The sequence below is a fragment of the Heterodontus francisci genome, chromosome 14, assembly GCF_036365525.1.
Source record: "Heterodontus francisci isolate sHetFra1 chromosome 14, sHetFra1.hap1, whole genome shotgun sequence".
Taxonomy (NCBI): Eukaryota; Metazoa; Chordata; class Chondrichthyes; order Heterodontiformes; family Heterodontidae; genus Heterodontus; species Heterodontus francisci.
The window spans coordinates 87652136-87678853 of NC_090384.1; the positions used below are offsets into that span (position 1 = coordinate 87652136).

The 26718-nt window shown below is 43.5% G+C and overlaps 1 protein-coding gene across 1 annotated transcript in view; it reads right to left on the reverse strand.

The window, feature by feature from the left end:
- The window catches only part of LOC137377140 (transmembrane 7 superfamily member 3-like), a 40849-nt gene extending 17232 nt beyond the window's left edge, over window positions 1–23617 (reverse strand). Inside the window, exons 1-5 of the mRNA XM_068046495.1 lie at window positions 23463–23617; window positions 17913–18067; window positions 16528–16675; window positions 9487–9607; window positions 8435–8606 (exon numbers count right to left, since the gene is read on the reverse strand). Coding sequence (XP_067902596.1) covers window positions 8435–8606; window positions 9487–9607; window positions 16528–16675; window positions 17913–18067; window positions 23463–23583 — 717 coding nt within the window. The 5' untranslated portion in view covers window positions 23584–23617. The remainder of the gene's footprint in view (window positions 1–8434; window positions 8607–9486; window positions 9608–16527; window positions 16676–17912; window positions 18068–23462) is intronic.
- Window positions 23618–26718: the final 3101 nt, after the last annotated feature.

Sequence of the window (26718 nt, forward strand, 5' to 3'; positions counted from 1 at the left end):
TATACCCGGATGCCAGACCCCCAAAAAAAAGGGACAACTGACATCCTTCCATATGTTCTCATTTTTTCATCAAGAATTAGCAAGTATTTGGGCAAAGTAGTCTTTTTTGGTAACAGACCTTTGCAAAGAGAATGTGTATTTTTTTTCCTGTGTGTGTAAAAATGGGGAATTTTAAAAGTGGAACTTTCATATTTCAAGCTGTGTTAATTGCTTTGTTACTGGTTAAGCCTTGTTTTATAATAAACTGATAATTTTGTTGTTAAAGAAACCTGGCTGGTGTATTTTATTCTGGGATTAGAGTATATGATTGGCTGTATTGGTAAACATTTAAATATATGCTGTGACCTGTGGAGAAGTGGAAGAAAAGGGGCTGCACAGTGGTGCAGTGGTTAGCACCGCAGCCTCACAGCTCCAGCCACCCGGGTTCAGTTCTGGGTGCTGCCTGTGCGGAGTTTGCAAGTTCTCCCTGTGACCGCGTGGGTTTCCTCCCACAGCCAAAGACTCGCAAGTTGATAGGTAAATTGGCCATTGTAAATTGCCCCTCGTGTAGGTAGGTGGTAGGAGAATGGTGGGGATGTAGTAGGGAATATGGGATTACTGGAGGATTAGTATAAATGGGTGGTTGTTGGTCGGCACAGACTCAGTGGGCCGAAGGGCCAGTTTCAGTGCTGTATCTCTAAATAAATAAAAAAATAATAAAATAAAAGACAGTGCACTCTTTCCAACTCTGTCATAACATTAGGATGAACAAACATACTGGCCCTGCATCCAATTTTGCAATCGATTTCCAAACACATTTTTCTCATTAAAACTTCTTGTCTAATGAGGGAGACTGATAAAAAAAAACAGGTGTAGATTTCAGATTTATACTGTATTGTCATATAAAGAGATTCCAGCCGTGCTAAATGGGATAGATTCAGAACAGACCTAGCAGCTCAAAACTAGGCATCCATGAGGCACTGTAGGCAGTCAGCAGCAGTAGAACTGTATTCAACCACAATCTGTAACCTCATGGCTCAACATAACCCCCACTCTACCATCAAGCCAAGGGATCAACCCAGGTTCAATGAAGAGTGCAGGAGGGCATGCCAGGAGCAGCCAGGAATACCTCAAAATGAGAGGTCTACCTTGTGAAGCTACAACACAGGGCTACTTGCATGCCAAACAACAGATGCAGCACACAATAAATAGAGCTAAACGATCCCACAACCAACAGATCAGAACAAACATTACTAATATCTGCTAGTTCTGAAGGGTCACTGACCTGAAATGTTAACTCTGCTTCTCTCTCCACAGATGCTGCCACACCTGCTGAGTATTTCCAGCATTTCTTGTTTTTATTTTAGATTTCCAGCATCCGCAGTATTTTGCTTTTAGATCAGATCAAAACTCTGCAGTTCTGCCACAGTCAGTCAGTCATGGATGGTGGTGAACAAATAAACAACTAACAGAAAGAGGCAATATCTCCAATGATGGGGGAGCCGATCACATGAGTGCCAAAGATAAGGTTGAATCATTTGCAACAATCTTTACCCAGAAATGCTGAGTGGATGATCCATCTTGGCCTACTCCTGAAGTCCCCAGCATCACAGATGCCATTCTTCAGCCAATTTTATTCACTCCACGTGATATCAAGAAACAGATGAAGGCACTGGATACAGCAAAGACTATGGGCCCTGACAACATCCTGCCTGAAGAGCTTGTGTTCCAGAACTAGCCACACCCCTAGCAAAGTTGTTCCAGTACAACTCCAACACTAGCATCTACCAGAGTGTGCAAAATTGCCCAGGTATGTCCTAGTCACAAAAAGCAGGACAAACCCAATCTGGTCAATTACCACCCCATCAGCCACCTCTCGATCAAAGTGATGGAAGGTGTCATCAACAGTGCTATCAAGCAGCATTTACAGAGCGATAAACCGTTCACTGATGCTCATAGTTTGGGTTCCGCCAGGGCCATTCGGCTCCTGACTTCATTACAGCCTTGGTTCAAACAAACATCGACAAATGAGCTGAATTCAAAAAGGAACAGGAGAGTGACTGCCCTTGACATCAAAGCAGCATTTGACTGAGTGTAGCATCAAGGAGCCCTGGCAAAAATGAAGTCAAAAGGGAAATTGGGGAAGATTCTTCATTGGCTGAAGTCTTATCTAGCACAAAAGGAAGATGGTTGTGGTCGTTGGAGGCCAATCTCCTCAGCGCCAGGACACAGCTGCAGGAGTGCCTCAGGATACTGTCCTAGGACCAACCATCTTCAGGTGCTTCATCAATGAGTAACTCACGTCCTGACTCCCCAAAGCCTGTCCACCATCTACAAGGCACATATCAGGAGTGTGATGAAATAACCTCCACCGGCCTGGATGGGTGCAACTCCAACAACACTCAAGAAGCTTGACACCATCCAAGACAAAGCAGTCCGCTTAATCGGCACCCCATCCATCAAGTTCAACATTCACCCCCTCCACCACCACTGCACAGTGGCAGCAGTGTGCATCATATACAAGATGCACTGCAGCAAATCACCAAGCTCCTTCAACAGCACCTTCCAAACCCGCAAGCTCTACCACCTAGAAGGATTAGAGTAACTGACGCACCATCTGCAAGTTCCCTCCAATGCACACATCATCCGGATTTGGAACTATATCACCATTCCTTCACTGTCACTGGATCAAAATCCTGCAATGCCCTAACATCACTGTTGTGTGTACCCACACCAGATGGAATGCAGCGGTTTGTTACACCAATGTGCTTTGTTGAACGATAATTCTCTTTAATCCACTGACTAGAGATCACGGCCACCTAATTTGCAACTCTGTATCCTACACTGCAACGCTGTGAAGAGGGAGATGAAATGTTTGCTCAGTCTCCAGCAAGAACCAAGACCCAGGAAGTTTAAAGCAACTAGCTGTTCTTTCAGTAAGTAGAGAAATACTGCTAACTGTCAGTAGTAGAGAAAATGTTACAATCTATTCTAAAGGATGTGATAAATGGACACTTGGATAACAATGATCTGATTGGGCATAGTCAACATGTTGACTATGCCCAAGTGAGATAGGGATCCAGGGGTTCCCCCTCAGCCGTTGTCTGGTCTAACCGCAACAGGGTTTAATTTTAAAAACACCATCTTTTTAGCTCCCCGCTATCCCCCACCCCCAGTGAATCCTTGTTCACTTCTCTCCAATTTTAAGGCAAAGATATCAGACAGGTTTTCTTAGACTTAAACAAGAAAAGTGGAAGTTTATTAATCTTAAACTCTAATTCGGTTAACGACTGCGAGTACTCGACTCGACCATGCATAAGCGATAAACACACACGCAGATAGAGACAGAAAAAGTAGAAGGAATAAAGGGGAAACGTTTGAGGCAATATCTGGTAGTTATTTACGGTCCTTTGAGTTCAATGTGGAGTCTTTGGTTGCCGTTGAGTCTTGCTGTTCGATGGGGCCCAGTGCACGCTTTAATTGGTTTCGATGTAGGAATCTTTTCGCTCTCGAGGTTTACGTGCCTTCAATGGGCCCGGAGGCCTGAGAGAAAGAGAGAAACCACCAGCCAGGAGAGAGGCTGTCTTGTTCCAGGTTCAGTTACAATCTGCAGTCTGACCCCAAACTGTCCTGTGCCTATTTCAAAAAGCCTGGACCAGCCAGTTAGTCATGTGACCAAATCTCATAACTGAATCAGTGAGCAATTCTTTTGTCTCTCCAAACACTGTCTTAGTATGCAAATGTCCTCCAGCCAAGTAAATTAAACGCAAAACACTACAGATGCTGGAGATCTGCATTAAAAACAAGAAATGCTGGAAATACTCAGCAGATCTGGCAGCATCTGTGCAGAGAGAAGCAGCGCTAGTGGCCCTTCTTCAGACCTGACAAATATTAGAAACGTAGAAGGTTTTAAGCAGGTAAAGCAGGGGTGGGGCAAGAGATAACAAAGGTGAAGGTGATGACAGAACAAGGTCACAGAATAACTGACCAGAAGGTCATGAAGCAACGGCGAACGGTATGTTAACGGTGTGCTGAAAGACAAATCGTTAGTACAGAGAGGGTGTGAATGACTAAAGCACAGAGCACTCCAAGCACAAACATAAAAATTAAAAAAAGTGGGTAAACACAGTGGAAACAAACCAAAACTGAAAAACCCAAAATAAAATAACCAAATAAAAAAGGAAAAATAAAACAAAGCATAAAAAGGGGAACCCGTCATGCGCTGAAATTAATGAACTCAATGTTCAGTCCGGCAGGCTGTAGTGTGTCTAATTGGTAAATGAGGTGCTGTTCCTCGAGGTTGCGTTGATGTTCATTGGAACACTGCAGCAATTCAGGACAGATGTGAGCATGAGAGCAGGGGGGTTGAAATGGCCAGCAACCGGAAGTTCGGGGTCATGCTTATGGACTGAGCAAAGGTGCTCTGCAAAGCGGTCACCCAATCTGCGTTTGGTCGTCTCAATGTAGAGAAGACTGCATTGTGAGCAGCGAATACGGTATACTACATTAAAAGTACAAGTAAATCACTGCTTCACCTGAAAGGAGTGTTTGGGGCCTTGGATAGTGAGGAGAGAGGAGGTAAATGGGCAGGTATTACACCTCCTGCGATCGCAGGGGTAGGTGCCATGGGAAGGGGACGAGGTGGTGGGGCTAAGGGATGAGGGGCCGAGGGTGTTGGGGAGGGAACGATCCCTTCGGAATGCTCACAGGAGAAGGGAGGGAAAGATGCGTTTGGTAGTGGCATCACGCTATATGTGGTGGGAGTGGCAGAGGATGATCTTTTGGATCTGGAGGCTGGTGGGGTGGAAAGGACGAGGGGAGCCCTGTCGCGGTTCTGGGAGGGAGGGGAAGGGGTGAAGGTAGAGCTGCGGGAAATGGGCCGGACACAGTTGAGGGCACTGTCGACCACAGTGGGGGGGGGGGGGGGGGGGGGGAGGAGAAAAAAAAAAAGAGAGAATCCTCAGGTCGAGGAAAAAAAGGAAGCCATATTAGAAGTACTGTCGTGGAAGGTAGCATCATCAGAGCAGATGCGTCGGAGACAGAGAAGCTGGGAGAACAGAATGGAGTCCTTACAGGAGGCAGGGTGTGAAGTGTAGTCGAGGTAGCTGCGAGAGTCAGTGGGCTTATAATGAATATTAGTAGACAGCCTATCCCCAGAGATGGAGACAGAGAAGTTGAGGAAGGGAAGGGAAGTAACAGTTTAAAATTAATGTTCGTATGACAAAATTAATATGCCTCATTCTTGGCAGATGAGATTGGTCAGGCAAACCCCACCTGCTAAGACTGAGGCACTCATTATTTCGCCACATGAACGTTAAAACTTTAAAAATTGCAACCTCTGACCGGAAGGACATTTGCATAGTACCAGACAATGTGGAAACAAAGAGCCAATCCCTGGACCTCCAATACACAGAAGTGGCCAGACCAGTTTTGGTCACATGGCTGACTAGCTGTGACAGAGAAATTTGAAACCCCAACCAAGGATGTTGGGGACTGTTCCATATGAGGAGCTAGTCACATGACTAACCTGCTGAACACCGAGAGCTTTTCGAATTTGAACTACCAAAGGGATTTGAACAGAGAACGCGTGTGTTCCTGGAACTGAAGCAAGAACATCCCTCTCCTGTCTGCTCATTTCTCAGGGACTGAAACCATCGAAGACACGTGAAACTCAAAGGGAGAAAGGTTTGCCATATGAACAAAATTTTATGATTATTGGGCCTCAACAAAACGCAAGAATATCACCCCAATCAAGGACTACAGCAAGCTCATGAAACAGTAACAAGAGATTGCCTCAAACTGTTCTACTTCTCTTTTCTTCTGCTCTTTTCTATTCCTATCTGCATGTTTACATCGCGTGTGCATGCTAGAGCGAGCGCGTCGTATATCCGTAGGCATGAGCAGTTAAGTTTAAGGTTTTAATAAATTTCCTCTTTCTGCTTTAAACCAAAGAAAACCTGTGTGTGCTCAGTTCTTTGCCTTATTATTGGAAACTGTGAACACGGATTCACAAAAAGGGGAGCTCAAAACATTGTGTGTTTAAAATTAAACCCTGTTACAATACAGCCAGGTGAAGACAGCAAGAGACCCCAAGACACGTTGTTCACCTGGTCATAAAGGGTCTTCATGACACCTCCACACCCAGCGGAATGAAATGTGACTTTTTTTTTTTAAAAAGAGCATTTCATTAAAAGGGACTAGAGAGAAAAGTACAGAAAAACACACATGCATCTCGCTCATTCAGAAATCCTAATAGTTATTACAGCCCATTTTTTCTTGGTAGCAATGCTGCTTTAAACAGCCCTTTCTGGCATCCCAATATCATGTGGTCTTTGGGGAAGTTTTTCAGTTTGCACATTTCCATGACTGCCTAGGGTGTCTTTGTTCTTGCTGGGGTCTGCAGGTTAGATTTAATTAGCCCTAGGTTTCAGTTCTACTCAGGGGTGGCTCCACTCTGAACTCTCAGTGCTTTGATGAGTCAGGCAAGGGCTTTTTACCTTAGGGGATGGCCGGTTCCTTTTTTCCTGACTCGGGGCCGGGGTGGGGGTGGTGGAGGAAAAAAAAGAGATCTTTGCTAATCTTCCCTTTGTCCTGAGACACTCCCGCTTGCAAGTATTTGCCCAGATTCTATCGCACTCCCCTGCTAGGTGAGGCATCACCCTCACTGTTTCTCTGCCCTCAAGGATTTTTTTGTCTCTGTAGGTTCCTGTAATTGCTGCTAGCCACTCTGGTGGGATGCTTCTAGTGTCTGTATTTACATAGGAGGATGTGGGGTCTAACTTTTCAAATATTTCAGGGTTGGCTGACCGGAGAGTAGGGGTTTCCATTTGGAATTCCTCCCAGACTACCTTTAACCTGCCTTCTTGGACCCTTTTTCCCCCTTTCTTTTCTAACCTTTTGCCAGGCTTGTGCCTGCCTGTCCCCTTTTGTTCTCAGCAGGCATCCCTCACAGTTCACCAGCCCTCTGCTGGAGGGTCCTCCTAACACCGATACAGGAACTTGAGGGTGTAGATTTCACTGCAGGTTGGGGTTTTCCCTCAACCTGGCACAAGTGGCAACTCCTACAGTACTCCATCACATTTTTGTGGAGTTTTGGCCAATCAAACTGCTGTTTATGCAGGCTTTGGTTTTTCATATACTGGCATGTACCAGCCACAGTCATGGGCCATTCTTAATATTTCTCTCTGGTCCCTCTACTGCACCACTAACTGGTGAACCACTGTCCACTCCTTGCTCTTACATCTGAGAGGAGGACTCCATTTCCTCATCAGTATCTCATTCTTTAAATAGTAGCAATCAGGGACTCCCTCTGCTTCAATCTCAGGCTGGGCAGCCAGTACTAACTCTCTCAATACTGGGTCAGCTCGCTGAGCCTCAGCTAGGGAAAGTCCATTTAACTCATTCCCTGGGTCTTCTAACTTTCCAAAGAAAGTCTGCAGTGCCAATGCAGTCTCATCTGGGGGAGCTGGTTTGATCATGGCCTGATTCACTACACATTCAGGGAAACTGCAGGGGACCATCTCCTGCCACTGCCCTGTTTCTCTGACCTCCTGCGATCTCTCTTTCTCTACTGGGGAAGCTACCACTTTCATCCCTGCTAGATCATTACCTAGGAGGTCAACCCCATCCAGAGGCTAACTAGGGACAATCCCTACGATCCTGAAAATAGGTCGCACTCCAAGTGCACCCGGTGTAAAGGTACAGCCAGACATTGCCCTCCAATACCATTCTGGTGTTTACTGCATTCTCTGGGGGAAAGGTCAGGCCTTTTCCAGTAAAAAGAATCTAGTGGCCCCGGTGTCCCTGAGAATTACTATGGGCTCTGTCACATCAGCACGCTGAAACAATATCATTGCCAGGAAGAGGATAAGCAAGCACATATACGTCAGATACAAGGACAGTGAAGGATGAAAGGTATACTTCAAAAGTAATTAGCAGTAAAGCACATTGGGATGTCCTGAGGTCATAAAAGGTGCTGTACAAATGCAAGTCTTCCTATAAGTTACCAAGTCCAATCACAAAAATGTATCGTTAAAAAAAAACTACTGTAAGCACAAGTAAATTCTAGGTTGTGCTCATTTCTAACAAGTGTATGGCACAGTTATGCCTCACTGCAGCTGTCACAGTCTAGGAAGCACTTTTGATTATAAACAAATACTTCGAATTTATATTGCACCTTTCACATCCTCAGAATACTCCAAAGTACTTTGCTGTCGAATTAAATTTTGAAGTGCACGTACTTATTTCGTCAGCAAACACGACAGTCAATTTCCACACAGCAAGGTCCTACAAACAAGATGCGGCATAAGTGACTGGTTAAAAATGAAGATTTGATACTAAAGGGAAAATAATAATTTGGATACCTGTTTGCGGTCACAAGTGGATTTCAGTCAAAGTCAAGAGTGACATACTGGAGGTTTATATCATCCTCCGCCAATGATAAACATTAATTTACCTTAATTCCATTCTTTTCTATGTTTTGTACAGAAGACATTTTACTCATTCCTTTCAATAGACTTTCCATGGTGAGGTCATTCTCAGGTAGAAAATACTGGTAAATATCATAGGTCAGTCTCCACCTGGTGTGAGCATCTGTCTTAACATCACAAGCAGGAGGTGGCAAGTGTCTATAAAATGCAAGCAAACATATTTCTCTAAACAAACTGCTAAACTAATGTTCAACCAAACTGCATGTCTTCAGTACAAATATCCATTTAGAAAAATTGCTTCGAATGTTTATGCCTTAGGCTTCAAAATGTCAACTCTTCGAAACATCACTCTTTTCTAACTTTCCCCCTCCCACTTTGAAAGTTACTAGCCAGAAAACACTGGAACTCCATTCTTATTATGACAAACTGAGAGAATCACTGGCTTCACCAAACATCTTTTCCCCGAGTGAGCAACTAATAAGTGCATCAAACCTCTACCACCCAGAAGGACAAGAGCAGAAGGTACATGGAAACATTATCTCCAATTCACACACCGTCCTGACTTGGACATATATACTGTCTGTCCTTGATTGCCGCTAGGTCAAAACCCTGGCACACCCTACCCAAAATGTATCGTGGGAATAGCCTCACCAAATGGACTGCAGCAGTTCAAGGCAGAGGCTCACCGCCATCCTTTCAATGACAACTAGGATTGGACAATGAATGCTGGCCTTGACATATATGATGCCTATATCCCAGCAATGAATTTAAAAAAAACAATGCCACTAATCAAGAATCCAGAAACTTCACATAATGTGACAAGCAAAAGCTCTTTCTAAGAAGTATATTTTTAAGTAGGACATTTACACAGCTTTAAAGCAAGATACCACTGCTGCACAAGTTAATATCTAGTAGTGAATGGCAACTAGTTTTTCATTCCCATTTGCAAAATAAAAAAGATATCCTGTCACATTAAAAATAAAATGGTACTGCAAAAAGTACACTGCCCAAAAGTCACAGAAAAATAGGATCACTGTCAGTAGATACAAAGCCATATCTATACTCCTTATTTACTTACCTTTCTGTGCCCAAGTTAGCTGGTGCAAACATAACAGCAGTTTCATAAACATTGTACATCAAGTGCAGGTTTGGGTCATTTTCTAAGACAAACTCTGTGTTGCAGGCACCAGGAACAGGATCTGATGGGAGGAGGGGGGGAAAAAATGATGAATACTATTATTCTATGAAGAGAATATTTGTTAAGCATTTTAAAGTTATAATCCTAAAACACTGGGGATGAAATTCAACTGTGGCAGGGGTGCAAAACAGCCAACTGCACATTGGCCACTTTTTATACACCCCATCCAAATTTCCTTTCCAATGGCTTCAGTTGAGGGTGTATAACAGGCTGATCTGCTATTGCCCGTTTGATGCTTCGAAGTTGAATTTCACTCCATTGTCTTTTTACTTTCAAAAAGAGCAGCAAGTTTACGAGTAAATCAATGTCCTATTCTATCCCTCCATGCAATGCAAGGATTACACCAAGCATTCCTATTTGAAGTTACAATGTGGAAAGGCATTTCAACTTACCATCAGACTTCAAAGTCAGTGATTCCACAAGTAACTTGTATTTGCAGGATGTTGAAGACAAAACGTTACATTTATTCCACATTTTGAATGTAGCAAAACATCCCAAAGTACTAAGGAAATTAGAGGAGGTGACCAAAGGTATTGTCAGTAGATTTAAGCAGGCTTTTGAAAGTGGGGTGGATGTTGCATGGCAAAGTGATTAAGAGTGTGACCAAGATAACTGATGGCTCGGTTACTAACAGCAGCGTGGAAGAGTGCAGAACATTCAGCACACTAAAGGTACAGAATTGGATGTAATGCTGGAAATGGATCGAGAGGTAGGGTGAAGGAAGAACTTGGAGGAATATGAAGAGAAAGGCAAGGACTTCCAAGATTCCTACGTTATACAGTACGAGATCTGGAAGCTAATTATAAGCAATTCATCATGCTGCATCACCCAGGAAGAAACTGCTGTACCACTGTAGAGTCAATATCAAACTTAGTGAATATTAGGTCCTTATACAGAATAAATTACAAAACCAAGATCAATACAAGTAATTTATACTACATTCATTACAAGCCTGACTCTCACAGCTACCTCGACTACACTTCTTCACACCCTGCCTCCTGTAAGGACTCCATTCCATTCTCCCAGTTTCTCCATCTCCGACGCGTATGCTCTGATGATGCAACCTTCCACAACAGCGCTTCTGACATCTTCCTTTTTCCTCAACCGAGGATTCCACCCCCCCACCACTGTGGTTGACAGGGCCTTCAACCGTGTCTGGTCCATTTCCCGCACCGCTGCCCTCACGCCTTCCGCTGCCTCCCAGGACCGCGACAGGGCTCCCTTTGTCCTCACTTTCCACCCCACCAGCCTCCGCATCCAGAGGATCATCCTCCGTCATTTCCACCACCTCCAGCGTGATGCCACCACCAAATGCATCTTCCCCTCCCCCTCAGCATCCCGAAGGGATCGTTCCCTCCGCAACACCCTGGTCCACTACTCCATTACCCTGACACCTCATTGCCTTCCCATGCAATCGCAGGAGTGTAATACCTGCCCTTTATCTCCTCTCTCCTCACTCTCCAAGGCCCCAAACACTCCTTTCAGGTGAAGCAGCAATTTACTTGTACTTTTCAATTTAGTATACTGAATTCGCTGCTCACAATGCAGTCTCCTCTACACTGGGGAGACCAAACACAGATTGGGTGACCGTTCTGCTGAACACCTCCGCTCAGTCCAAAAGCATGACCCCGAGCTTCCGGTTGTTTGCCATTTCAACACTCCCCCCTGCTCTCATGTCAGCATTTCTGTCTTTGGCCTACTCCAGTGTTCCAGTGAACATCAATGCAAGCTCGAGGAGCAGCGCCTGATCTTTCGATTCTGCACTCTACAGCCTTGCGGACTGAACATTGAGTTCAATAACTTCAGAGCATGACTGGCCTTTTTCTAATCTTTTATTTTTTAACCATGTGCCTGCTTTTCATGTATTCAGAGCTGCTCACTATTCTGCTATTAATAGTCTCTCTGGACTAATGCTTTGTCTTTCACCACAAGCATTAGTACACTCTTTGCCTTTGTCCCAGGAGGGCTTTGTTATTTGATCTCTCCTGCCCTATCAAACACCTTCCCCTTTGTGTTCCCCCCCACCCAATTTCACTAGTTTAAAACCTAATTCTTTTCTAACCTTTGTCAGTTCTTAGAAAAGATCACAGACCTGAAATATTAACTTTGCTTCTCTCTCCACAGATGCTGCCAGACCTGCTGAGTATTTCCAGCACTGCTGGTTTTTGTTTGATTTCCAGCATCTGCAGTATTTTGCTTTCAATTTATACTACACCTTGCAAGGGACTTTTTTTTTCATTCATGGGATGTGGGCATCACTGGTTAGGCCAGCATTTATTGCCCATCCTGAATTGCCCTCGAGAAGGTGGTGGTGAGCTGCCTTCTTGAACCACTGTAGTCCATATGAGGCAAGAACACCCACAGTGCTGCTATCCATTAGTTATCACAATGACATTATAGATGGAGGAAGGAAAGAAAGAAAATCAAAAATTTACATTTGGGGTAACTGAATTGCATTAAAAAGTACACGAGGTTGGAAGGCAAATAAAAAAAACTGAATTGTTCTAACAGTCATACATGGAGCCAGAATTTATGGTTAGCAGTGAACAAACAGCACCAGTTATTTGTTACACTTGCCTATAGACTTTCAAAAATGAAAGTTGCTGTCAGCCAAATATTCAAAAAGCACAAAGCCGTCTACAGAGCACCAGGGACCTGTGTGCAGGGCAAGCAGCTGTATCTCCTTAACCAGACTGAAGAATTCTTAATGAGCAGTGCAGAATCTGAACCAGGGAATTTCACTTAGAATAGTGAATTCCATGTCTAATTAGGTTGTCACGGTCCTGGTTTTTATTCTTTCCTCAGGAAATATTGCTGTGCACCTTTAATGTGTAAAGGATCAGTACTTCAAGGCAACAAGCTTTGGAGTCAGTGAGTGAAAGTGGATTCTGGTTGCCAGCAACAACCATACAGAGGGGGAGTACAGGGCTTCAATGTATCCATTTTGACTTTGAAACTGGCTAGCAGAGACACACAGTTGACAGACTGATCCAGCAGGTGAAGGAAATGAGAGCTCTCTTGAAGTCACTTTAGACCCTGGGTAGTTTTTCTCAAAATTCTAAAAAAGCTTCAAGCCAGATTAATTCCTTAAAGAAATAAAGGGGAAAAAAAAGGTTTTTATTCTTTCACAACAAATTATCGATCTGCTGTGTCCATTGCTGGGGGGAGAAAAAAAGTGTAATACTACAACTGCCGAACTGAACTGTTGAACCCCTACCCCTGAAAGGGCCCTTTTCTCATCGGACCTTAGAAGACTGCAAGTGAAATTGGGACAGTGTTGAATTAGAAGACTTAATTGTTTTTTTTTCTATTTTTTCGGGCAGCTAACTTCAAAACAAACTGCTGTTAGTTTGAGTATATGTATGCGAATGAGGGAGTTAGATTTTTTAAAATAAGTTATAAGGTCTATCTTGGTGCTTAAGATTTTAGCTTTTTTTTTTAGTAAATAGTTAATTTGTTGATATCTAAAGATACCTGGTTTGGTTCGCTTCATTCGGGGATTACTATACTGTTTCAATTCAGCTGCTGCTTTGTTCTATTTGGAAAGCTTAAAGATATACGATGCGACCTGTGGAGTGACGGGACTGAATTAGCAGTGCGCTGCTCCCACTGTGATCAGAATCATATTTCTATTGGGGGCTTTGTCCTGAGTGGTTGTAACAAGGTACAGAAAAAGTGAAAAGGAGAGGGAATTATATTGAGAGAGAAGAAAGAAGAAAATTAAAATCAACTTTCATTAAATCACCAAGAATAATTCAAATCTGAAGGAATGAAACTCCACACTTGTAAAAGTTAACTTACAGTGCCAGATAGGTTATTTGGCAGTAATTAAAATTTATCACGCCGTTAAAAGGATATTTACACTGGAATGGACAAGCACCAACCTTTTCTGGCAGGTTTAATCCATATTCATTAGGCAAGTAAAGCAACTTCACCTCAATATATTTGATTGAGGAGTTGGAGAGCAAGATACCATTATCGCACAGCTTCTGGAGGAGCAGAGCATCTTGGACAACAACCTCCTGATTTCCACTTCTAACTGCGTATATGCGGTTTCTAGAAGTTGCTGTCAGACTATCAAATATCAGAGCACCAATAGCCTTATTGTTATTTCTACTGCAAAATCCACTTCAGTATCTTCGAGTGCTCTTACACGATTGTTGCTCAAGAGATGCCAGTATTTAAGCTGACATTTATGAAATGCAGAAGAAATTTACAGCCAATTCCAGGCCACAGCTCCAATTTTACCCCAACCCATGAGGGTGCGAGGTTAAAAACCGACCTACTGTCCAATACGCACTGAAAACTCACCAAGCGCCTTTTTAAACTCCAAATTGACAAGCACACCCACTGAAACAGACCAGTGCCTCATTAATAACTGGAAATTGGAGTCTCTCACTGTTATAAAGAACCCCAACACTATTTTAATTAGTAGCAAACCTTCCGAATATCATATAATGTCACTGGCTTCACAAACAGACTGGCATGACAAGAAGCTGGATTTAAAGGGGCACTCACCTGCAGGTACCCAAGTCATTAGGACTGGTATGCTATTGTAAGCAATAGGCAGATTTGAGCTTCCAGGTTTGTTGCTTTGACTTTTTTCCCCCCTTACTTACCCTGATTAAACACTTTGCTCATCATAAGCGACATTTCTGCTTCTTTCCTTTGGATGGATAAGAAGCTGCAGGAAGAGCAGTAGCTGCCTCAACAGCAACTTGTATTTATATAGTACCTTTAATATAACAAAATATAAAGCACTTCACAGGAATGTTAACAGAAACAATTTGGCACCAAGCACATAAAAATATTAGGACAACTGACCAAAACCTGGCTGAAAGGGATAGGCTTCAAGGAGCATCTTAAAAAGAGAGAGGGAGATAAAAGTTTAAAGAAGGGAATTCCAGAGCTCAGTGCCTAAGCAGCCGAAAGCACACCACCAATGGTGGAGAGATGGAAACCGGGGCTGCAAAATGACAGAATTGGAGGAGTGCAGAGATCTGGGAGGGTTGTAGAGCTAGATGAGGTTTAATTATTTATTTATTTGAGAGATAAAACACTGAAACAGGCCCTTCGGCCCGCCGAGTCTGTGCCGACCATCAACCACCCATTTATACTAATCCTACATTAATCCCATATTCCTACCACATCCCCACCTTCCCCTACCACCTATCTATACTAGGGGCAATTTATAACAGTCAATTTACCTATCAACCTGAAAGTCTTTGGCTGGGGGAGGAAACCGGAGCACCCGGCGAAAACCCACGCTGTCACAGGCAGTACCCAGAATCGAACCCGGGTCGCTGGAGCTGTGAGGCTGCAGTGCTAACCACTGCGCCGCCCAGGGATTTGAGCACAGATGAAAAATCTTAAATTCGAGGCACGACTGGGCTAGGAGCCAATGTAGGTCAGCAAGCACAGGGGTGAACACAACTTGGTGTGAGCTAGGATACAGATAGCGTTCTGAATGAGCTCAAATTTACAGAGGACAAAAGGGTGGAAAGTCAGCCAGGAATGCAATGGAATAGTCGAGTCTGGAGGTAACAAAAGTACAGATGAGCTTTTCAGTAGCAGACGAGTCGCAGCAGGGACAGTGACAGGTGTCATTACAGAGGTAAAAGTAGGAGGTCCTGGTGATGGAGAGGATTATGGGGTTTAAGACTTACCTCAGGATCGAATAGGATGATGTTGTGAACAGTTTGATTCAGCCTCAACAGCCAAAACAAGCAGCAGCTGGGCCTGTGAGAAGATGGTAGGCATGGGGACCTGCTTGCAGAAGGCCTTATTCAGCCAAAAGGGTCTATCGGCCAAAGAGTCAATACCTTGGATAAATCTGAAGAGCAGTACCTGAGGAAGCTGCACAAACTCCAGGCAGGCTATTGCTGATGTATAAAGCCTGTTACAGCAGGGCCTACTGAAGCAGGGGACCATGCTTTGCCAGATGAGCCAAATTTGGCTTCAGGCCAATGTTCCCTTTTTCAGGGAGTGATCCCTTTAAGGTTTTTTTTTGTGTGGCCAAACACACGCATTATTGATCCCAGAACAAGGTCAGCATGACAGTTTCAGGCTGCCGTGCACACACGCAGCTTAGTGGGAACATTGCTTCAAGTCCCATTTATATGCCACTGGGCATCAAATAGCTGCCCTGCTGCAGCTTGCCAGTCAGGGAGGGAAGAAAATCAACTGATTCCTACATCCAACCGGCTGGCAGGTCATATCTTGCAGGACGGGGAGGTAACCACGTGGAGGGCCTCGAACAGGCCGACAGCTAGCCAGAGATCTTTTTGTGAGTCAAGGACAACGACTTCAGTTTCTCCTTGGCCCACAAAATAAAACCCTCAATTTCCTGGGGTTTTTTTAAGCAGCCACCAGTGAGCCCTGCCTAAGCTCCTCAATGTCTGACACACAAGGCACAGCATTTAGTCTTCTCACTCATACCTTAAATTTTGCAACCAGCATTCTAGAGCCGGCATAGGGTTGAGAATTGTGCATTTAAGCAGCCTTACAGGCTTGGCATTAGCTAGACCTTGGCATCAATGGGGTGACCAAGGTACCCAAATCCTCACCCAACCAATGAGAGAATGCTGGCCACCCATTTTTCAGATTCAAACGAAAGACCGTGAGTTGAATTTCTCCCCCTACATTCCTTATTCGCTAGTTTCACCAGTTTTGAATTTGTGCATGTGCAGATTCAAAACAGGCTACTCTTAGCACTGCTCCGTACTATGGGATAAATTCTAGACAAAGATCTGTTAGTGCACGCAACTTAACATATATAGAAATTAATGAATGTAAAACATGGATTAAACTTTACCTGCAGCCCCATAGCTCAATGGTGTGCACATATGACGTCCAGTAACACAAAGCTTGGACAGTCTTGCACTACAGTTTTCTATATAATGAAGACAAAAGAATCTCTACCTAGAGCTGTGTAGGGTACAGCAAACAGAACTGCTGACACCATTTCTTCTCCTGCTTGGATGTAGAACGTTGCAGTAACAGCAGCTGCCTTCAACATCAGCACTACGCCAGCACTAGAACTTGTATACGATGAGTCTGCAGGAAAGGACTGAGACACAACGGAAATAAAGTCAACTTCCTTAAAATGTATCACTCATATGGAGGTTGCATGTCTGCCTAAAATGTCAAAACCCTACAGCGGAACAGATGCACATGCTGAGTAACTACTGCTATTAATTACTTAAATTAAAATATTCTTAAGTTCAGATAGTCAGTGGAACTCGAACTGTCGCCAGCCAGTGGACCTGGATGGCAATCAAAGCAACCAAAAAACTCCAGCATACAAATTATAATATGCTAGTTGGTAGTTTTGGTTTAAATTCCACAAGAATAGAGAACTCTTCTGCTTCGCAAAGTGTCGACCTGAATCTAAACTTTTACAACAGAGATGAGGAGCAATTTCTTCACTCACAGGGTGGTGAATCTTTGGAATTCTCTGCCTGAGAGCTGTGGAGGCTCAGTCGTTGAGTATGTACAAGACAGAGATCGATAGATTTCTGCATATTAAAATCAAGGGTTACGGGTATAGTGCAGGAAAATAGTGTTGAAGTAGACCAGCCTTGATCTCACTGAATGGCAGAGTAGGCTCGAAGGGCTGAATGGCCTACTCCCACTCTTATTTCTTGTGTTCTTCTGTTCAAACTTATCAAATTGGCTTACATTTCAACTGTTCAAATTTCCACTTATGTTTTAGTTTCCTTGTGAAGCCAGCAAAGTGCCTCTTCATCGTCAATTCACAAATTCAACAACCATGGCTCTTAGTACTTCCTAACAGTATTTCATTTTTAAGTTATTACTTAAGGGCACAAAGTTTCAGACAATGGACTTTCTGAACTGCATGACAAAATACCTCTGATCATGCTTTTTGGTTTTGCTTCACCAGGCACATGAAGTTGGAATAAACCTTTTGTTAAAATAAAAATCTAATTAAGGCTGTATTGATTACTGTCTCTTTAAACGAACGGTCAAAAGAGTATTGAAGACAAGAGGAAAATCAAGATCCCCACAAAACCAGATTTCAGAAAGCAAAAGTGGGCAGCAAGCTTTTCGACTGCTAGGTGTCTCCCACATATTTTCTAAATGTTATACTTAGAATCAAAACAGTATTACATAAGCCTTTATTTCAGTCATGCTCTTTAAGGTGAAGCCAAAAATCTATAACAGCAGATAATTCATATCTTTTATGCCATCAGATTTTGCAATTTAAACACGAGGTCAAAAAGACAAGTACAGGTGAGAGAGGACATTTTAGCCTAACTCATCCTTTCATAGAAAAACGTACTTACCTTAGAGAGTGAAACCGTCACATTCTGCTTGTAAGAATATACTTGAGTAACCACAAATGCAGTCTGTTGAGTAATGTTTGCAACCACAACACGTTTACATTCATTAGGTTCCAAAAGAACAGAAACCGGTTCCAAAAGTGGAATTTTAATGTGACCTACAATGAGAAAGAATTCAAAGCAAAATGCTATTACTTTAATTGCACCCTTTTCTGAAGGCACATTTTAACGATAAACAAGATTGAGTTTCATTACACAACCAAGTCACTAGAGTTGGAATATGCCTCAACTTCATGACATTGCCAGCAAGTACAAACTTATACTTAATGTACTTAAATCGGGAGGCGCTAAAGGTAACTTCTACAGTGCAACAGCTGAATACAGCAAATGTGATCCATTACTGCCTGCACAAAATAAGGAAGAACTTATCATGGAAACAATTTAGCAAATATATCAAGATAAATAAATGCAGGGTAGGAAGGGGGAAGAAATAACAATAGTTTACACCAAATATTACTCAATTGATTAGAACCACAGGACTTTACAGCATAAAATGAACTGACAACTCAATTTTCATACAACTAGATTTTAAAGATTGTCCTAGTCTTCTGTGGGCAATTGTTATTGGTACTACTGTACAAAGTGAGACAAGTGACTACAGTCTTAGAAAATAAAATTCAAGATTGTTAAAAACATTTGAAGAATGTTTATAGGAAAAATAGGGAATTAGAAAAATAGTGATAAGTGAAAGATATTCTGTGTAGGATTATTATTACAGGATCACTGATAAAGATTTACAAGAGAAGCTCTGCTTAGAGTGTACTTTTACTTTTGTGCAAGCTTTATTGAAGCATATACAAGGATTAGGCTCAAATATCACTTCAACATGTGAACCAAGTTAATAGAACTTGATCTGAGAATCAAGCTTTAACTGGATTACTTCATCGGAATGGACACAAAAGGTTAACTAGCTCAAGCTGTTTCCATGATACTGTTGGGTTTATTAGTAGCACTCGCAGACAAAAAGTCACGGGTTCAAGCTCCACTCCCAAGACCTGAGCACATAATCTAGGCTGACACCTCAGTAGAGTGCTGCACAGTCTTGAGGTGCCATCTTTCAGCTAAGACTTTAATCAGCGGCCTCTTCTGCCCTCTTTGATGAATTAAGAGTTCCCATGACACTATGCAAAGGAGGGCAGGGGAATTTTCTTAGTATCCAAGCCAACATTTATTCCTCAATCACTATCAGTAAAACTAATGAGAGTAAGTTTCCACTTTGGGCACAAACAGGAAAATGGATTTAAACTGCACTGGTTAGGTTACAGTTCAAGTTTCCATTAAAATTAAAATTATGTGTATAAATCACAAATGCAAAACCTTCCATGAACCAGTGGAAATACAGAATAGAATTTCATTATAAAATATTCCTTATTATATTGTTACTAAAGTGCCTCTGTGTTTTGTTAAATATATTTTTTGAGGATTCATTTTGAAAGATTGAAGAAATGTTAAACTTTGGGGTTTTCAAAGGGGGTCATGTAAAGACCACTTGACTTTGGGGGGGGGGGGGGAAAAAAAAGTCCCTGGAAACGTTTTTATAAAAAGGGGCACCCAAGAGGTCTTGAGGAAAACAAGCCTTTCCGGGAAACCACCTGACTTCCAGCTCAATAAACAGAGAACTTTCAAAACCCGGCCAAGGTGTTTACAACGTAGTGACAGGTCAAGATTGATGTAGGTCAAAAGGTTGACCTCCTGTTGTCAGTTTCGCTTTTGAATTGTTCTGAGTTAGGGTTGAATTGTATAAAAAGGGAAAGAACTTCCAAGGAGAAAATAGAATTCCCAAGGAAGGAAAGACGACCACAACCCAGCTCAGCTTTCCATCACCTCTCTAAAAGATCTGGAGAAGTTCACTGTGTCAACTTATCTCGTCTCCTGTCTTTGAAGAAAAGCCTGCTAAATTAATTCTCAATGCTGCCTGAAAAGAACTGCTCTAAAAAGATCCCAGTGACCCGTCAACATGTACTCGGAGGCCAGACTGTGTGCCAGTTTTGGAACACAACAGATCTCATCTGCTGTTTTTTCAAGAATGCACAAGTATTCTGCCCAAGTGTGTTTTTTTTTCGATAATAGAACTCTAAAAACAAAAATCATTTTTTCCCCCTGGTTAACTGTTGTATGTGTGTGAGGGAGTGTGAGGGCTAAAGTAAAAAGGGAACTTTAATGTTTCAATCTGTGTGTTTATGCTTTACTTCATTACTGGTTAAAACTTGTTTTACAATAAAATGATAATGAACAACAAAATTAAAGAAACCTGGTTGGTGGGTGTTATTCTGGGATAAAAATAGAGTTATGATCATATCGGTAAGTGGGAACTAGAACAGTGCACTCCTCCCACCTCGGTCGTAACAATATTTAAGAGTGGGAACCTGGTACAGTGTTAATACAACTGAAGATGGGTTTCACAAAATAAGCATTTTTAATCAAAATGTCTAGTCCTCCACCTGTAATCTAATTTTATATCACTGAAAATGACAAACTGTACTGAACATTTAGTGGTTCCATCTGAGTACATTACTCAGTTTTTAGTAAGCTCAGTAGGAAAAAAGCTTGCATTTATATAGCACCTTTCATGTCTTAAAGCACTTTACAGCCAATGAAGTATTTTTAAAATGCAAGAAATGCAGCAGCCAGCATACACACAGCAAACAGCGATGTGATAATGACCAGATAATCTGTTTTTGTGATATTCAGTGAGGGATAAATATTGGCCAGGACAATAACTCCCATAACTCCCCTGCTCTTCTTCAAAAGAGTGCCATGGGATCATTTGCATTCACCCAAGAGGATGGGGCCTTGATTTAACATCTCATCTAAAAGACCCCGCCACTACTCGTCCCAACCTGACCATCTGTTTACTTACCTTCCTGACACTGAATTAGAATTAGAACATTACAGCACAGTACAGGCCCTTCGGCCCTCGATGTTGCGCCGACCTGTGAAACCATCTGACCTACATTATTCCATTTTCATCCATATGTCTATCCAATGACCACTTAAATGCCTTCAAAGTTGGCGAGTCTACTACTGCTGCAGGCAGGGCGTTCCACGCCCCTACTACTCTGAGTAAAGAAACTACCTCTGACATCTGTCCTACATCTATCACCCCTCAACTTAAAGCTATGTCCCCTCGTGTTTGCCATCACCATCCAAGGAAAAAGACTCTCACTATCCACCCTATATAACCCTCTGATTATCTTATATGTCTCTATTAAGTCACCTCTCCTCCTCCTTCTCTCCAACGAAAACAACCTCAAGTCCCTCAGCCTTTCCTCGTAAGACCTTCCCTCCATACCAGGCAACATCCTAGTAAATCTCCTCTGCACCCTTTCCATAGCTTCCACATCCTTCCTATAATGCGGTGACCAGAACTGCATGCAATACTCCAGGTGCAGTCTCACCAGAGTTTTGTACAGCTGCAGCATGACCTCGTGGCTCCGAAACTCGATCCCCCTACTAATAAAAGCTAACACACCATATGCCTTCTTAACAGCCCTATTAACCTGGGTAGCAACCTTCAGGGATTTATGCACCTGGACACCAAGATCTCTCTGTTCATCTACACTACCAAGAATCTTCCCATTAGCCCAGTACTCTGCATTCCTGTTACTCCTTCCAAAGTAAATCACCTCGCACTTATCCGCATTAAACTCCATTTGCCATCTCAGCTCAGCTCTGCAGCCTATCTATGTCCCTCTGTACCCTACAACATCCTTCGGCACTATCCACAACTCCACCGACCTTAGTGTCATCCGCAAATTTACTAACCCACCCTTCTACACCCTCTTCCAGGTCATTTATAAAAATGACAAACAGCAGTGGCCCCAAAACAGATCCTTGCGGTACACCACTAGAAACTAAACTCCAGGATGAACATTTGCCATCAACCACCACCCTCTGCCTTCTTTCAGCTAGCCAATTTCTGATCCAAAGCTCTAAATCACCTTCAACCCCATACTTCCATATTTTCTGCAATAGCCTACCATGGGGAACCTTATCAAACGCCTTACTGAAATCCATATACACCACATCCACTGCTTTACCCTCATCCACCTGTTTGGTCACCTGCTCGAAAAACTCAATAAGGTTTGTGAGGCACGACCTACCCGTCACAAAACCGTGCTGACTATCGCTAATGAACTTATTCTTTTCAAGATGATTATAAATCCTGTCTCTTACAACCTTTTCCAACATTTTACCCACAACCGAAGTAAGGCTCACAGGTCTATAATTACCAGGGCTGTCTCTACTCCCCTTCTTGAACAAGGGGACAACATTTGCTATCCTCCAGTCTTCCGGCACTATTCCTGTCGACAATGACGACAGCAAGAAGCTGCAGCACATGCGCGAGACGTCATCGTGATGTCACTCGCTCACTGTGCGCTCAATTGCGTCCCAGACTCCCAGCTCAGATAAGTTTTTTTATTTTTAATACTTACCATCAGAGCGCTTACCATGCGCGTCCGGCCCAACCCGACCCGACTCGATCCGATCTGGACTCGGCCCGACCCAAGCCCAGAAAGCCAGCCCCGGAAAATGGGCCTGACCCGACCCAAACCAGACACATGACATTGGTCCTGTCGGGTTCGAGTCGGGCCTCTACTCTGGAGTGTCAGGCTCGATTTTTGGGATCAAGCCCTGGAGTGGGACTTGAATCCAGAACCTCGCAGGAGCACTACCAACTGAGCCATAGCTGACACCTATTTAAGTATCAAATTATCCAAAAACTTTTAAAGCTTACTGGGACTTGTGCATCTATTACAATAAGCTCAATTTGAAGAGTCTCCTCAAACAGCTGAAACGCACCATGTACCCATCATTTCGATCTGTGGGACAGGGCCACTTTGTGGGCAGGGCCAGCTTCAAGCAAAATGTTTTATAAACCAGAATTAAATATCGTAGAAATTTGATTTACATATGACATAAGCTACATTCAAAATGTCTCAATCTTTTGCGCTGATTCAGCCAGTTTCACTAGGACTGCACTGATGGCACCAACGCAAACGCTGTAGTCACATACCCCACTACTGCATGTGAGAACTTGCCACATTTCTCAAATTACACTTCAGAAACATTTCAGTGGCTATGAAGCAGGTTTGGGTATGTGTCACTGTGAAAGACACTACATAAATACAAGTACTTTCTTTCTAAATCACTCATATGTATGAATTTTAAAAGGTTAAATGAAATGCATGACGACATTCAACGAAGAAAGTGAAAGTAAATAATGAAGGCCGCAAAAGAAACGCAAAAGTTTAAAACTTTTCAACTCATCAACAGTAATTCATTGGGGGCTGATATAAAGACAGCCGAGAGTTTAAACCACATTCATCAACTTTTGCACTGGTTTAAAATGCAAAAGAAATATTTTAAGCAGTGCTGGTGAAGGATGAGTTTGGGGGGGGGGGGGCTGTACATTAACCAAAGCGGAAGAGCTGCCCAGAAGCGACTGCAATCCCCCCCCCCCCCCCCCATTGCAGCCTGCACCAAGCTCACCTACAACCGCATCCTGAACCACACTCCGCACACCCACTGCCAACACCCCAGAACTGCTGCTCTCGACACCCAGCGCTCCGCTCGCAACCAGCAACAACACAAACACACAGCACAGCCACATCTTTTACTCTTCCTACCCTCCGCCTGCCAATCAAACTATCACCAACTACTCCCATTGGAGCACGCCTACACCCTAACATACGTCATATCCTGAAATTTGCATGCTTGATCCATTGTCACGTAACGTGGTTGTTGTGTTATGCTAATATTCTTGATTTATTTTAATTACTATTCCTATCACTATTAATAACACCAATTATTTCACTGATAAGCACCCATTTTTGGTACAAAAAGTGATCTATTTTGATGCACTCTTACAAGTTTCATTATTATTCCCACCTTTCTCGCTTCACTAGTTAGAGTTGAATAATTTGACCCAACTCTTTACGTTGTAATAAGCCACTAACATTGTTAATGTATATTTGGTCAATTAGACTATGAGGAAACAAATTTCAATGGTTTGGATTGGCTCACCAACCATGCTGCCACACCGCCAATCTACATGCAAGCCAACCATGAAAAAGAGAAGCTAATGGTGCCAAAATAAGTAATCACACTGAAAGTGCAATGGAGGCGAACCTAAGCTGCAGGTACACAGCGAAAAGGAAAGGACTTGCATGTGTATGCAACAACACCTTGCATCTATATAGCAAATTTAACATAGTAAAACATCTCAAAGTGCTTCACAGGAGCAATTATCAGACAAAAATTTGACATCCAGTCACATAAGGAGATACTAGGTCAGATGACCAAACACTTGGTCAAAAAGATACATTTTGCAGGGCACTGAGGGTGGCAAGGGTACAAAATTTACTCTGGGTGGGAACTTCAATGTCCATCACCAAGAGTGGCTCGGTAGCACCACTACTGACCGAGCTGGCCGAGTACTAAAGGACATAGCTGCTAGACTGGGTCTGCGGCAGGTGGTGGGGGAACCAACACGAGGGAAAAACATACTTGACCTTGTCCTCATCAATCTGCCTGCCGCAGATGCTTCTGTCCATGACTGTATTGGTAGGAGTGACCACCACGCAGTCCTTGTGGAGTTGAAGGCCCGCCTTCACATTGAGGATACCGTCCATCGTGTTGTGTGGCACTATCACCGTGCTAAATGGAATAGATTTCGAACAGATCTAACAATGCAAAACTGGGCATCCATGAGGCGCTTTGGGCCATCAGCAGCAGCAGAATTGTACTCAACCACAATCTGCAACCTCATGGCCTGGCATATCCCCCACTCTACCATTACCATCAAGCTGGGGGAACAACCCTGGTTCAATGAAGAGTGCAGGAGGGCATGCCAGGAGCAGCACCAGGCATACCTCAAAATGAGATGTCAATCTGGTGAAGCTACAACCCAGGACAACTTGCATGCCAAACTGCATAAGCAGCATGCAACAGACAGAGCTAAGCGATCCAGTAACCAACGGATCAGATCGAAGCTCTGCAGTCCTGCCACATCCAGTCGTGAATGGTGGTGGACAATTAAACAACTAACTGGAGGAGGTGGCTCCACAAATATCCCCATCCTCAATGATGGGGGAGCCCAGCGCATCAGTGCGAAAGATAAGGCAGAAGTATTTGCAACAATCTTCAACCAGAAGTGCCGAGTTAATGATCCATCTCGGTCCCCTCCTGAAGTCTCCAGCATTACAGATGCCAGACTTCAGTCAATTCGATTCACTCCGCGTGATATCAAGAAATGACTGAAGACACTGGATACTGCAAAAGCTATGGGCCCTGACAATATTCTGGCAATAGTACTGAAGACCTGTGCTCCAGATCTTGCCGCACCCCTAGCCAAGCTGTTCCAGTACAGCTACAACACTGGCATCTACCCTGCAATGTAGAAAATTGCCCAGGTATGTCCTGTACACAAAAAGCAGAACAAGTCCAACCCAGCCAATTACCGCCCCATCAGTCTACTCTCAATCATCAGTAAAGTGATGGAAGGTGTCATCAACAGTGCCATCAAGCAGCACTTGCTTAGCAATAACCTGCTCAGTGATGCTCAGTTTGGTTTCATTACAGCCTTGGTTCAAACAACTCAAGAGGTGAGGTGAGAGTGACTGCCCTTGACATCAGGGCAGCATTTGACCAAGTATGGCATCAAGGAGCCCGAGCAAAACTGAGGTCAATGGGAATCAGGGGGAAAATCCTCCGCTGGCTGGAGTCATACCTAGCACAAAGGAAGATGGCTGTGGTTGTTGGAGGTCAAACATCTGTGCTCCAGGATATCACTGCAGGAGTTCCTCAGGGTAGTGTCCTAGGCCCTTCAGCTGCTTCATCAATGACCTTCCTTCTATCATAAGGTCAGAAGTGGTGATATTCGCTGTTGATTGCACAATGTTCAGCACCATTCACGACTCCTCAAATACTGAAGCAGTCCGTGTAGAAATGCAGCAAGAGCTGGACAATATCCAGGCTTGGGCTGATAAGTGGCAAGTAACATTTGCACCACACAAATGCCAGGCAATGACCATCTCCAACAAGAGAGAATCTAACCATCTCCCCTTGACATTCAATGGCATTTCTATCGCTGAATGCCCCACTATTAACATCTTAGGGGCTACCATTGACCAGAAACTGAACTGGAGTAGCCATATAAATACCATGGCTACAAACAGCAGGGCAGAGGCTAGGAATCCTGCGGCGAGTAACTCATCTCCTGACTCCCCAAAGCCTGTCCACCATCTACAAGGCACAAGTCAGGAGTGTGATGGAATACTCTCCACTTGCCTGGATGGGTGCAGCTCCAACAACACTCAAGAAGCTCGACACCATCCAGAACAAAGCAGCCCACTTGATTGGCACACCATGCACAAACATTCACTCCCTCCACCACCGACGCACTCGAAGGGCAAGGGCAGCAGATGCATGGGAACATCACCACCTGCAAGTTCCCCTCCAAGTCACACACCATCCTGACTTGGAACTATATCACCGTTCCTTCACTGTCGTCGGGTCAAAATCCTGGAACTCCCTTCCTAACAGCACTGTGGGTGTACCTACCTCACATGGAGTGCAACGGTTCAAGAAGGCAGCTCACCACCACCTTCTCAAGGGCAATTAGGGATGGGCAATAAATGCTGGCCTAGCCCACATCCCATGAATGAATAAAAAAAAAATCTTAAAGGAGGAGAGAGAGGTAGAGAGGCAGAGACGTTTAGAGAAGGAGATCCAGAGCTTAGGGTCT